Source organism: Heterodontus francisci, chromosome 31 (genome assembly GCF_036365525.1).
Source record: "Heterodontus francisci isolate sHetFra1 chromosome 31, sHetFra1.hap1, whole genome shotgun sequence".
In the NCBI taxonomy this organism is placed as follows: Eukaryota; Metazoa; Chordata; class Chondrichthyes; order Heterodontiformes; family Heterodontidae; genus Heterodontus; species Heterodontus francisci.
Genome location: NC_090401.1, coordinates 16,993,433 through 17,007,959, shown reverse-complemented (window position 1 = coordinate 17,007,959; position 14,527 = coordinate 16,993,433). Strand labels below are relative to the sequence as shown.

The window sequence follows — 14,527 nt, the reverse complement described above, 5'->3', positions numbered from 1 at the left end:
CATCCAGTCCTCGAGCATAAAATTCCTCCAGCTAAATATTGGAAAAACTGAAGCCAGTGTCTTTGCTACTTCCCACAAAATCAGTTCCCTACCAACTCCTTCCCTCTCTCTCAGGCGGAACCAGACTTTGCAACTTTGCTGTCAATATTTGACCCTGAGATAAGCTTCCGACATCATATCCACATCATCACTAAGGCCGCATATTTCCACCATGACATCATCCGACTCTGCCCCGCCTCAATTTAGCTGCTGCTGAAATCCTTATCCATGACCGTGACCTCTAGTCTTGACCATTCCAATGCACTCCTGGCCAGCCTCCCATGTTCTATCCTCCATAAACTTGTCGTCCAAAATTCTGCCCATGTCCTAACTTACACCAAGTCCCATTTAACGATCATTGCTGTGCTTGCTGACACACATTGGCTCCAGGTGAAGCAACGCCTCAATTTTTGAATTTTTATCCTTGGTTTCAAATGCCTCCATGGCCTCATTCCTGTCTCTGTATCCTCCGCCACCCTACAACCCTCTGAGATATCTGCCCTCCTCTAATTGTGACCTCTTGAGCATCCTCAATTTTAATCACACCACCATTGGTGGCTATGCCTTCAACTGCTAAGGTGTTAAGTTCTGGAGTTTCCTCCCCAGACCCCTCTCGCCTCCTTTAAGAGACTCCTTAAAACCTACCTCTTTGACCAAGCTTTTGGTCACCTGCCTTATGTACTTCAATGTCTAATTTTGTTTGATAATGCTCCAATGAAGTGCCTTGGAATATTTTGCTGTTAAAGGTGCAATATAAATACAAGTTGTTGTGGTTGATAGTAAAAGGCTGTTAGCAATTATTTGTGTCTGCAAAAAGCAGCACTGCTGGCGAGTATCATTTATAAATGATTTCTACCCATGTTTCATGATCTAGCATTTAAAGGGGAAAGGTTTTAGGATGAGTATTTTAAAGTTGGGGGTCTGGGAGCAAATGAAAGTCAATAAAGACAGGTGTGATGGGTGAACAGGACCTGGTACAGGATAGCAAATGGGCAGCAGAGCCATGCACAGGCTAAAGATGAGAGAGAAAATATTGGAATAGTCAAGTCCAGGGGAAACAAAAACACATGAGGGTTTCAGTAGCTGATGAGCTGAGGCAGGGATGGAGAGTGATTGTAAGTCTTTGTGACGGAGAAAATATAGGATGTTATCATTGTCACTGATTACATTGTAATTTTAAATGCTAACAAACAAAGCAGACAGGAAAAATCTGCATGCACCAAATTTCTATATAAATGAGCAGCACTGGCAGTGGATTTGAAGTCTATGCTTTTGCCTTTGGGACTCTGATTCAAGCGCAGACTGTTAGTCTATTTTCTCTGCTGCTTTAAGGGTTTCGGTAATAAAATTTACACGGTCTGAATCCGGATCTTCCTGGATATGGGCCACAGATCAAAAATCCCTAATTAGTGCTGCACATGGCATGCAGGGAATGGAGATGTCAGACTGAAGCAGAAAGGAGCGTCCAAGAGGCTGGAAAGATCTTCATCAATGATATACCTGACCTAGGTTTTCTTGCCTTTCTTCCTATGGGTTATGTTGAGGTTTCTTATCTTCAGTGTACCTATACTGACACCAGACATTCAGTTAAACCTTGTCCCACAGTAAGTAAGGTTGGAGAGAGTACAGAAGATTCATGAGAATGGTTCCAGGGATGAGGAATTTCAGTTATGAAGATAGATTGGAGAAATTAAGACTGTTTTCCTTGGAGAAGAGAAGGCAGAGAGGTATTCAAAATCATGACAAGACCAGCATTTGTTGCCGATCCCGAATTGCTCTTGACACCTGAGTGGCTTGCAAGGCCATTTCAGAGGGCACTTGAGAGTCAACTACATTGCTGTGGGTCTGGAGTTGGGCACTGGGTGGGGCTGAGAGTTGGACACTTTCCTTTTATAGGGGCTGCTTAGCTCAGTTGGTTAGAACATGGTGCTAATACCATCTGTTGTTGTTGGTTCAATCTCCACACGGGTCAATCTTTCCATAAGTCATTGAAGGTGGCAGGACAGGTTAAGAGAGCGGTTAATAAAGCAGAGTATCCTGGGCTTTATTGATCACGGCATAGAGTACAAAAGCAAGGAAGTTATGTTGAACTTGTATAAGACACTTGTTCGGCTTCAGCTGGAGTATTGCATCCAGATCTGGTCTTCGCACTTTAGAAAAGACGTGAGGGCGTAGGAGAGAGTACAGAAAAGATTCACGACAGTGGTTCCAGGAATGAAGAACTTGTGTTCTGAAGATAGATTGGAGAAGTTAGGGCTGTTTTCCTTGGAGAAGAGAAGGCAGAGAGGTAATGTGATAGAGGTATTCAAAATCATGAGGGGTCTGGACAGAGTAGATGGAAGGATCGAGAACGAGAGGGCACAGATTTCAAGTATTTTGTAAGAGAAGCAAAAGTGACAGGAGGAAAAACTTTTTCATGCAGCCAGTGCTTAAGGTCTAGAATGTGCTGCCTGAGAGTGTGGTGGAGGCAGGTTCAACTGAAGCATTCAAAAAGGGAATTCAACAGTTATATGAAAAGGAAGAATGTGCAGGGTTATGGGGAGAAAGCGGAGGAATGGAACTGAGGGAATTGCTCTTTCAGAGAGCCAGTGTGGACACGATGGGCCAAATGGCCTCCGTCAGTGCTGTAACAATTCTGTGATGGCTGCATTTGCATATGTGCTAGTACCGTGCCACCTAGTGGTTGTGTTGTCAGGGGAGAGCAAGCTGCCGGAGAGTGGGGGCGACCGCCTGGAGAGCGGTGAAGCGAGGAGCGAGTGGCCTGGAATGAGTGACGGGAAACTGGGGGCGGGGGAAAGAGCATTTTTCTGCGCATGCGCCATTTAGCTTTTTCATGCGCATGCGCCAGTTAGTCCTGGCAACGCAAGACGTAGGCTGCGCATGCGCAGGAGACTGCACAACCTGGAGCACTCTGATGACATCAGAAGGCCGCTGCTTTGTTACTAGTCACTTTGTTTAAGGACACAGTTTCTGCAAATTCAGGGTTTTGTCAAAAATGCAGGAGGCAACAGTACCACTTCATACAAGCTTTTGCTTTTCCACAGCAAGGATTCTTTACACACAGGTAATACTTTTCTGGTTCTTCTTCTGATCTCTTGGTAGGTCCATCTCAAATTGCAATGGCCTGCTTTAGTCCAAACCCACTGGCTTTTAAATTTCAAAAATGAAACTCAAATTTTCCAGAAACAAAACACATGCTAAGCCATAAATTCTCTCTTGGCACACAAAAGGTAGCTCTTAGGTCAAACCTCCTGCTGGTTTCCTTGAAATTACCTGGTTTCCAGTATTTGTTTACTGGTCAAAGCCTCTTGTTGACCTTGCTTTTTTTTAAAAAAAAGCATCCGTAAAGTTCAACTATCTCCAGATGCTTCAATGTCAAACGAAATCCTTTTCAGTTTTTAGAAACAGCGAAACATAGAAAATAGTAGCAGGAGTAGGCCATTCAGCCCTTCGGACCTGCTCCACCATTCAAAAAAAGATCATGGCTGATCGTCTAATTCAGCACCCTGTTCCTGCTTTTCCCCTCTATCCCTTCAGCCCTTTGGCATTAAGAAATATATTCATCTCTTTCTTGAATATATTTACTGACCTGGCCTCCACTTCTGCAGTAGAGAATTCCAGATTGACCACCCTCAGTGAAGAAATTTTTCCTCATCTCGGTTCTAAATGGCATACCCGATATCCTGAGACTGTGACCTCTGGTTCTGGACTCCCCAGCCATTGGGAACATCCTCCCTGCATCTAGCCTGTCCTAGTCCTGTTAGAATTTTATAGGTTTCTATGAGATCCCCTCTCATTCTTCTAACGTCTAGTCAATATAGGCCTAATCGACCCAATCTCTCCTCATACGTCAATCCTGCCATCCCAGGAATCAGCCTAGTAAATCATCTTTGCATTCCCTCCATGGCAAGAACATCCTTCCACAGATAAGGAGACCAAAACTGCCCACAATACTCCAGATGTGGTCTCACCAAGGCCCTGTATAACTGCAGTAAGACATCCTTGCTCCTGTATTCAAATCCTCTTGCAATGAAGGCCAACATATTATTCTCCTTCCTAACTGCTTGCTGCACCTGAATGCTTGCTTTTCAGCAACTGGTGTACGAGGACACCCAGATGTCATTGCACCTCCCTCTTTCCCAATCTATCACCATTCATATAATCTGCCTTTCTGTTTTTACAACCAAAGTGGATAACCTCACATTTATCCACATTATACTGCATCTGCTATGCATTTACCCACTCACCCAACTTGTCCAAATCACACTGGAGCTTCTCTGCATCCTCCTCACAGCTCACATTCCCCTCCCCCAGCTTTGTGTCAGCTGCAAACTTAAGTGTATTAACACCTAATCTGTACTAATGCTTTGTCTTTCAACACACCATTAACATATTGTTTGCCTTTGCTCCGTGACCTTTTGGTCAGCTATGTGGCCTGGTCCAATCTAGACCTCCTTTGTTATCTCTTGCCCCACCCCCACCTCACTTGCTTATAACCTGTGACTTTTCTAATATTTGTCAGTTCCGATGAAAGGGTCACTGACCCGAAACATTAACTCTGCTTCTCTTTCCACAGATGCTGCCAGACCTGAGTGGTTCCAGCATTTCTTGTTTTTATTTCAGATTTCCAGCATCCACAGTATTTTGCTTTTATTATATTGGAAATGTTACATTTAGTTCCCTCACCCAAGTCATTAATATATATTGTGAATAGCTAGGGCCCAAGCACTGATCCCTGCGGTACCCCACTAGCCACTGCCTGCCACCTGGAAAAAGACCCGTTTATTCCTACTCTGTTTCCTGTCGGTCAACCAATTCTCAAACCATGCCAGTATATTACCCCCAATCCCATGTGCTTTATTTTTGCACACTAACCTCTTATGTGGGACCTTATCAAAAATATAAAATCCCAAGTTTTAATACAAAAAATGGAAATCCTCAGAACAGGCTTTGATGGGAATGGGACAATCTCAGCCATTCTAGGAGGGCCTTCGGGGTTCCAGATAGGAGGTTTGAAATGGAGGGCTCCCCCCATGGCTTTTATGACTACTCCAGATGGGAGAGGAATCCTGGGCATGGATTTGTTGAACCAATACAAGGCAGTGATTAATTCTAACTGATTGTTTATGGTTGGGTGGATTCCCAAGTAGACAGGAGTCAATTGTGGAAATATGGGATGTACACTCAGTCTTTGCAATTAAGTAGTCACCCATTTACGATGCGCCCAGCCATGAGGGCCTTAGGCTGGTGCAATTATTGAAGTAGTACATCTGTGTTTGCTTCTGTAAACATGATTGTGGACGAATGATCAGGGAACAGTCCATTGATGGGCCATACCTTTGCCAAGCAACATCCCATTCCAAAGGAAAGTCACCCCTATGTTAGGGTTACAACACAGGCCTTGATGCAGCAGGGTGTTATTAGATCTGGTACATTCACTGCTAATTTTCCCATTTTGCCCATAAAGAAACATGACAGCAGTTGGTGGTTGACAATTGACTATGGCAAACTTAACTTTCTGACACCAGTGTTCTCATCAGTTGTATGTGAGATGCCAACCCTCTTGTCCCAGATACCGGATCAAAGTATTTCTCCACCCTCAATATCTCCAACAAGTTCTGGACTAAACCCGTTAGGAAGGCTGAATAAGTTTGCATTTACCTTTGAGGACCAGAGCTATACGATAGAGGTGCCTGTAATGGGTTCCATAATCCATCTTCCACAAGCAGGGTGACCCAGGCCCTTAAAGAACTTTCTAGACCAGACTGCTTACTCCAATGTGTTGATAATTTCTTGCTAGCCACCACAACTGCAAAGAAAACCTATCACTGCTGGATGAGCTTTTGGCCACCCTGAAATGCTCTGGCCTGAAGGTTAATCCGTCTAAGCCCCAACTGTTAAAGGAACAGGTCACATTCCTCGGAGTCTCCATCTTGCCAGCTGGGCAAACTCCAGATAAACATAAGGGTAGATGTCATTCAGCGATTCCAATTACCTGTCTCCAAGACCACACCTTTCGGATTGGTCAGATACAAAAAGAACTTCATCCCAGGATTTGCTGAGCTTACTAAGCTGCTTTATGACCTGCTGAAGGGGGTCAAGAAAGACATCCGCTCTGTAAGGACAGAAAGTCAGCAGCTGAAAGAAGCTGTTGTGCAGCAAACAATCCTGTCACTCCTGACCCTAACCAACCTTTCCAGCTTGAAGTCAGTGCCACTGATCAGAGTATCACTGCTGTGCTGTGTCAGAGGGTGTAGGACATGTTTCTACCTATTGCATTTGCCTCACGAATCCTCGCCGGTGTTGAGAAGATATATAACCCTGGTCAGCATCATCTGTTGGCAGTGCAGCATTTCATCTTCATCACCTGATTATCGAGTTCAAATTATACCATATAAGTCAGTTGAAAATTGCAATAGAATAAATACTGCTCTGATTTGTTACAGGGTCAACCTGTAAGATGGGGATGCAATTAAGCTCTGTGTGTTATGGACAATAATCACGTCAACATGATCCTCACCCATTGTGATCATTGGATAAGGAATTACTTTGTCAAAACAGCCCAGCAGAACTGAGAATAATAAGCAGTGATAACTGATCATGTAATGATTTATTGTGACCACTGCAAATGTACCACTGATAATGACGACATCAACTCTGGGGATGTGACAGTAGAAGAGGGTGAGGGGCTGCATATGGCTTGTCAATGTCACGGGTATGCTTTGTTATTTGAGAGGCTTGGTGCGAGAGCTGAATTGGAAATCGCATAATTTAGTGCTTGGTGCATAGGAATAAGTAATGAGGGATCAGCAATGACCTTCCCTCCAACAGAACTTCAGCAGTGGGGATGTTCGCTAATGGTTACAGTCCCTTTCGCAACTCCTCCGATAATTAAGCAGTCCGTGACCACATGCATGCAAGACCTGGACAACATTCAGGCTTGAGATAAGTGGTATGTAACATTCACGCCACATGTTCCGGGAATGACCATTTCCAACGAGAATCTAACCACCTCCCCTTGCCATTTAATGGTCTGGCCATCGTCGAATTCCTCAACATCCTGGGGTTACCATTGATCAGAATCTTAACTGCACTAACTAATTAAATACTGTGGCTGTAAGAACAGGTCAAAGGTCGGGTGTTCTGCAGTAATTCATCTCCTGATTCCCCAATGCCTGTCCACCAGCTACAAGGCACAAGTCAGGAGTGTGATGGAATACTCTCCACTTGCCTGGATGAGTGCAGCTCCAGCAACACTCAAGAAGCCCGACATCATCCAGGACAAAGCAGCCTGCTTGATTGTTTGTGGATGGGCTGCCATTCACTCCCTCCACCATTGGTGCACCATGAAAAAAGTGCGTGCCATCTACAAGAGGCACTACAGCAACTTTCCAAGCTTCTTCAACTGCCCCTCCAAATCCCACAACCCCTACCACCTGGAAGGACAAGTGCAGCAGGTGCATGGGAACACCACCACCTGCAAGTTTCCATCCAAGTTACTCACTACCCTGGCTTGGAACTATATCACCATTCCTTCACTGTCAATGGGTCAAAATCCTGGAACTCTCTCCCTAACAGCACTGTGGGTGCACCTACATCCCAAGGACTGCAGCGGTTCAAGGCAGCTCACCACCACCTTCTCAAGGGCAATTAGAGATGGGCAACAAATTCTGGCCTTTCCAGCAACATCAACATCCCAAGGATGAAGAAAAAACAGCTCATTCTCCATGAACTCAAAATGCACCCAATCTAGTGTGAATACCCACAGTATCTTTTGTAAGAAGATTTACTGAGATAACACCCTGCTCTGTTATTCTTTCATTCCTCTTATTCTCAATAGGCCCTATCATTTTTAATTTGTTTCCTGACAACAAATCCAAAGAACCTTTAATTATCTCATGCATATTCCTTTTCTAACTCATTTTACTCTAATTATCATGACTTTTTTTGTGCATTAATCCATCTTTTCCCTTTTCTGCTTATATGTACACTGACCTACAGCCCAGAAGGGGCCTGCCTGTCCCCACCAGTGAGTGGGAATGGCCCAATGGTCACTTCCTGCCACTCAACCTGAGTCTCACTGAATCGTTTCCAAGTGAGGGTCACCCTCAACAGCAGAAGAGGATGTGAAAAGAATTGATGCAAGCTAATGTTGAGCTGCAAGTATATACAGTGATTGCAGAATTTTCATGGCTGCTCAGCACAGTAACTGGGATAGCAGTGCATAATGTTGAGTCAATGAAATTTTCACACTTTTGACAAACATTAGAGCTTCTGTCCTTCCAAACATGGGGTTTGGACAGAACACCTTACCATGTAACTCAAGGGAAAATGCTGGAGGGCATATTGTAATGGGATGAATTTTAAATGATGAATTAAGAGATTCATACGAGAGACATACTAGATTAAAGTGTAATCCTAGTGCAATGGTACCAGTGACCACACTGAGGTAAGTGCCACGTTGCAGGAGCGCTTTTCGCCTTTCATTCTACTTAACACTATTTAGTACAGATTGGAGAGTAGACAGTCAGCACCTGGTGACTATACTCACCATTACCACCTTCGATTGTCAGTGTTTGATTCACATACATCCAGGAACCAGCTGATCCAGGCTATGGCAACAGACTGATAGAGACGATGTATCTAACAGCACTGACCAACTTTCAGATGCATCAGGATTATCTGACTCATACATATTCCAATCACTTAATCAGAGCCAATACAGATAAACACAGTGGCAGTGTAAGAGAGAACCTGAATTTATATATCATCTTGTCACATCTCAGAGATATCTCAAAACACTTTACATATGATGAATTACTTGGAAGCGCAGTCACTGCTATGTAGCGGAATGCAGCAGCTGCTCACCACAGAGCAAGATCCCAAGACGAAATTGATGTTTTTCACGTAACTGGCTAAGAATACTGCCTTGCAGCCAGCACCTGTTCTTCCAATATTGCCAGGGAACCTGTACAATCCACATGAAACAAAAAACAAGCAGATGGTACTGTGGGTTAATGTTGCATTCAAAGGACAGCACCTTCAATAATGCAACACTCTCTCAGTACTGCTCTGGAATGCTGGCCCATATATCGTCCGGTGGAGCTTGAAAATACAGTTTACCAATTCAGAGGTGCGCATGCTGCCAACTGAGTCAATCTGACAGCGTGGGCCCTCCAAATCAGTGGTCATGCACACCAAGTCATCTGATTCCACAAATACCACCCAGTGCCGATAACCCCCTCCAACTACCACTGTCCTCAACCCACCCCACCCCCTCAACCACCCAGTGCTCAAACCCCCCACCACCCCACAACCACCACCCAGTCCTCAAATCCCACCACCCCCCCCACCCCCCAGACCTCACACCCACACCCCCCCCCCCCCCCCGACCACCACCCAGACCTCACACCCACACCACCCTGCCCCAAACAGGACCTGGTCCTGATGCTGGTATTTGAGGGTATCAGGACCTGCTCCTGATACCCTCAACTACCAGCCACTCCCAATTTACCTCCAAAAACTACCCAGTCCTATTACTACCACCCCTGACACCATCCAGTCCTAATACTCCACCCCTCCCACCCCGCACACATTCCAGTCCTGACGTTGCCCCCATATCCCACATACACCAGACAGTCCTGATGTTCTCACTTATTCCCCACATAGATCAACTAGTCCTGATGTTACTTCTCCAGGATCTTCACATTGTTATTTTCTTGATGGGAATTCTCTTCTCCCGCGATCCTTCCCCCCGAAGGTACGCACTCGGTGGATTTTCTGCAATTGGCTCTCGATGGTCTCGATGATGTTGATCTCATCTGGGATGTGAACGTAACGCACATTTCTGCCAGTCACAAAGAAGTTGTCCAGGTGCGAGACTCTGCCCCACCTGTCAGTGTACATCACCTCAGAAAGCCTGATGTTCATGAACGCGTCAACGTTAACAAAGCACCCCCTCACAGAGCTCTCGTCCCTCAGGTCCACAGTGGTGATGTGACCATGCACTCCCTGGAGAAGAATGATGAGACTGTTCTCTGCAATCGTTCGTTCTTTAATGGAGTGGCTCAATGACATGTTGCTCACTCACAGCTCTGTGCAAACAGCACAAAGAAAGAGGAAGATCAAGCCCAACGGACACTTCCGCTGATAGAACTGCATCAGCATCTGAATGGAAAAAGAAATAGATCATGAACAATAAACCGAGTTTAAAGATAAGGGCGCTTAGCAACTCACAACAGAGGCATCTTGTTTTATCCTGTCTCCATTTTCCTCCTCATTCAATCAAGGTACTGTACTGCCTCCTGACTGGCTAGTGTTTCACAGGCAGCTGGTACCTGTTCCAAATGGTCATTCTTTGTGTGTGGATCTAAACTGTTATTCAGCAAAGTACACAAATAGAACAGGGTCAGTGTCCATGTCAGAACCTTTTCACATGGAGGGGAGCATTGTGACTGGACAATTACTGCGGGATGGGTGTGACCAGACACGTGACTGTTCACTCACCCGCTGTACAATAGGCAGTAGGCTAGTCACTCAACTGCTGTACAATGGGCAAAGACTGGGCACTCACCCCCTGTATGATGGGCAGTGATGGGAACATAGAAACAGGTAGAGGTCATTATCCCTTTGAACCTGTTTCGTCATTCAATTAGATCATGGCTGATATGTATCTTAACTCTATCTACCTGCTTCGGTTTTATAACCATTAATACTCATGCCTAATAAAACTCTATCAGTCTCAGTTTTGAAATATTCAAGCTCGACAGCTTTTTCCAACACCCTTTGTGTGAAGAAGTACTTTCTGACATTGCCCATAGCTCTATTTTTAAAGTTATGCCAGTTTGTTCTGGAACCACCCAGAGGAAATAGTTTCTCTTGATCTACCCTATCAAATCCTTTAATTATTTAAAAAATTTAATTCGATCACCCCTTAATCTTCTATGTCCAAGAATACAAGATTAGTCTATGCAACCTGTTCTCAATCTAACTTTTAGCCCAGGTATAATTCTGGTAACTCTACACTGCACCCCCTTCAAGGCCAATATATTCTTCCTGAGGAGTGGTACCAATAAAGGAACACAGTACTCTAAATAGGGTCTAACTAGAGATTTATGAAATGATAAAATAATTTCCAGCCTTTTATATTCCAGACCTCTTGAGATAAAGGCTAACATTCCATTAGACTTTCAAACTGTCCACGAGCATTTAGCAATTTCTGCACTTTAAAAAAAAAAAATTTTATATTTATTTAGAGATATAGCACTGAAACAGGTCCTTCGGCCCACCGAGTCTCTGCCGACCATCAACCACCCATTTATACCAATCCTACACTAATCCCATATTTTTATCACATCCCCACACTCCCCCACCACCCACCTATACCAGGGGTAATTTATAATGGCCAATTTACCTATCAACCTGCAAGTCTTTTGGTGGTGGGAGGAAACTGGAGTACCCGGCGAAAACCCACACAGACACAAGGAGACCTTGCAAACTCCACACAGGCAGTACCCAGAATTGAAATAAAAGCAAAATACTGCAGATGCTGGAAATCTGAAATAAAAACAGGAAATGCTGGAATCACTCAGCAGGTCTGGCAGCATCTGTGGAAAGAGAAGCAGAGTTAACGTTGCGGGTCAGTGACCCTTCTTCGGAACTGAACCTGGGTCGCTGGAGCTGTGAGGCTGCGGTGCTAACCACTGCGCCACCTACTTGGACCCTAATCTTTCGTCAGGTCTGATGAAAGAAAGGTCATCGAACTGAAACGTTAACACAGATTTGGCTTGACCTGCTGAGTATTTCCAACATTTCCTATTTTCATTTAGGATTTCCAGCATCTGCAGTATTTTGTTTCTATAATTTCCTGGTTTATCTCCCCTATCCTTCTTAAATTTTCCCATCCAAAAGGAACAATTCCTACAGCAAGTTCCTCCCCTTGACTTAGTTTTCCTTGTATCTCTGGTACTTCATCCTTTTCCTCTACTGTGAAGACTGCTACAAAACAGTTATTTAGTCAACTGCCATTTGCTGATTTCTCATGACAATATCACCTGTGTCTGTCATTAAGGGGCCCATATTATAATCACTCACCGTAATAACCAATGGCCGCCAACCACCCTGCGGAGTGACCAGTGAGTGGACACCCATCTCCGTCAGGAGTGACCAAAGTGGACAACAATCTCCCTGAGGAGTGACCGTCCCCCCGACCTGGTGTTGATCCCTACCCCCAATGAACCAGCGGTGGGCCCGGGCCGACATTCCTAAGTCGGCACCGATCACCCAGCTAACTAACTTACCAGCAATTTAAACAGCGCCCGCGCCACTCCCAGCCTGTTTGAGAAGGCCCCGTCTCCCTGGTGACGACGACTTCCGCCTCGGCGGGGAGACAGACACACTGGAGATCACGTGACCACAGAGCCCAGCCCCCCTCCCCTCCGTCTGTGTGACGCAATGGAGCTCTACTCCCGGAAGTGAATGGTACTACGTATGGCTGTGGCTCAACCTCTGATCCTGATCCTCTTTTATAGCAACAAGAAATGCTTTAAATACTCAGCAGTGTTAATTCTGCTTCTCTCTCCACAGATGCTGCCAGACCTGCTGAGTATTTACAGCATTTCTTGTTTTCATTTCATATATCCAGCATCTGCAGTACTTTGCTTTTCTCTTATATATCAGGTTGTTTTTCTGTGATAAATTGAACAGCGCCATCTTTGATCCTGGCAGTTGCCTGAACGTCACAGACTGCACTTAGGTGGATGAGGCTGCATTTGTGCATGTGCTAGTGCTGCCACCTAGTGGTTGTCAGTAAATGCAGCCATCTTTAAATGGACTTTTGCATCCAAGTGAGAACTGACACCTGTTGTTACACCCCTGATGGAAGACCTATGTGAAGCTTTCTATTGTTGAATTTCTTTGCACTCCTACCCAACACAGACTGTTCATCAACCTTGCCTGAAAAGACTTCGAGTGGCAGCCAACTATTCAACTTTGGGACACCTCACCAAACCAAAGAACTTCCTTCCAGACCTGTGAAAACATGGGACTGAATAACTGCAGTCCTCCCACCACGGTCATAACACCTATAAGCATTAAGCATTCCCTTCCAGCTGCAGCATGGCATTCAGGGTGTAGGGTATGCATGATGGTAACGTTTGATCCCATATCCACTCATGTAACCTGCTGTCCTCCCCTTCTAAGACAGCAGAGATCACGAGCCGTCCATGGCCATCATGTCGGAAACCCACTACCAAACTTTCTGAGGGGTCTGCTCCCTTCATTAAGCGTTCAGATCAGTCAGCCTCTCCAGGGATAGTACCGATGGGGTGTTTGTACTGCGCCACACATGGGCCGTGCCCTGACTTCCTCCAAGTGCCATAGCTGTTGTCATCAGCTGATCCAGTTTTTGCTCCACACTTGACGAGTGTGGGTCTGGCCAACTGACTCGGGAAGGTATAGCGCGGTGACAGTCCCTTGGGAGGGGGACGACATTCCCTAGCCATACGCTCCACCTTGCCACAGTTAGGACAAGATCCTTTTTGACACCACGTGCCACCTCCCCCCAACCCCCCCCCCCCTTCCAACAGGTCCCTCGACAGTGGCCACCTTTTTTGGGACAGGTCCTGTTTATCTGGGTTTTCTGTTTTAAGGTTGTATTTTGCCATCTCATGCCCGCTGGGCATTTTCCAGCATTTAAGTCCACAGCATGTCTTTAAAGGTTGTTATGCCCAGGGCTGTCTTTACCAATGGTTGGAGTTGGGCCAAAAATATTTATTTGTAGACCTCATGGGCACGACTGTTGCCAACCAGGAGGACGGGCTGTGAAGGCTCATACAGGTTGTATAGTCAGTTCCCGAGCACACGAGGGGTCTCGTCTTTTCCCTGGGATCTCTGACTACACAGCAATATCAGATTTCAATTACATATGCCCAGGTGATTGAGGATCGCATCCACTATATCGTACTCAGTTGTCTGTGGCTGCCAAATGTCTGCGTCAAAATTAACTTGGTTTGCTTACCCACTGTTTTTTTCAGGTTGTTTTTCTTCAGGTTTGCACTTGCTGATGTTCAATATTCAGTATATTCACACCTAATCTGTACTAATGCTTTGTCTTTCAACACACCATTAACATATTGTTTGCCTTTGCTCCGTGACCTTTTGGTCAGCTATGTGGCCTGGTCCAATCTGCACCTTCTCCTTTGTTATCTCTTGCCCAACCCCCACCTCACTTGTTTATAATCTGTGACTTTTCTAATATTTGTCAGTTCCGAAGAAGGGTCACTGACCCGAAACGTTAACTCTGCTTCTCTTTCCACAGATGCTGCCAGACCTGTTGAGTGAATCCAGCATTTCTTGTTTTTGTTTCCCATTTAGGTTTGTTCATTATCTCTCTGAGAGCCCCATGCGCATCTTGTAACTCTTCCTTTAAGCATTCATTCTCCTCTGTTTTAACTGAGTCTTAGTCTCCTTGGTGCGACCATAATGGCAC

At 45.2% G+C, this 14,527-nt stretch overlaps 1 protein-coding gene across 2 annotated transcripts; it reads right to left on the bottom strand.

The window, feature by feature from the left end:
• Positions 1-9,451: 9,451 nt before the first annotated feature.
• On the bottom strand, positions 9,452-12,420 carry LOC137346937 (U7 snRNA-associated Sm-like protein LSm10). Of its 2 annotated transcripts, none has more exons than XM_068010893.1 (2): positions 12,339-12,420; positions 9,452-10,206 (listed from the first exon to the last, which is right to left on the bottom strand). In XM_068010893.1, the coding sequence occupies exon 2, from the start codon at positions 10,114-10,116 to the stop codon at positions 9,751-9,753; it is 366 nt and encodes a 121-aa protein (XP_067866994.1). In that variant the 5' UTR covers positions 10,117-10,206; positions 12,339-12,420; the 3' UTR covers positions 9,452-9,750. The 2 variants fall into 2 exon arrangements, with proteins under 2 accessions (XP_067866994.1, XP_067866995.1); XM_068010894.1 differs by lacking the exon at positions 12,339-12,420 and adding an exon at positions 12,133-12,280.
• Between the last annotated feature and the right edge of the window lie 2,107 nt (positions 12,421-14,527).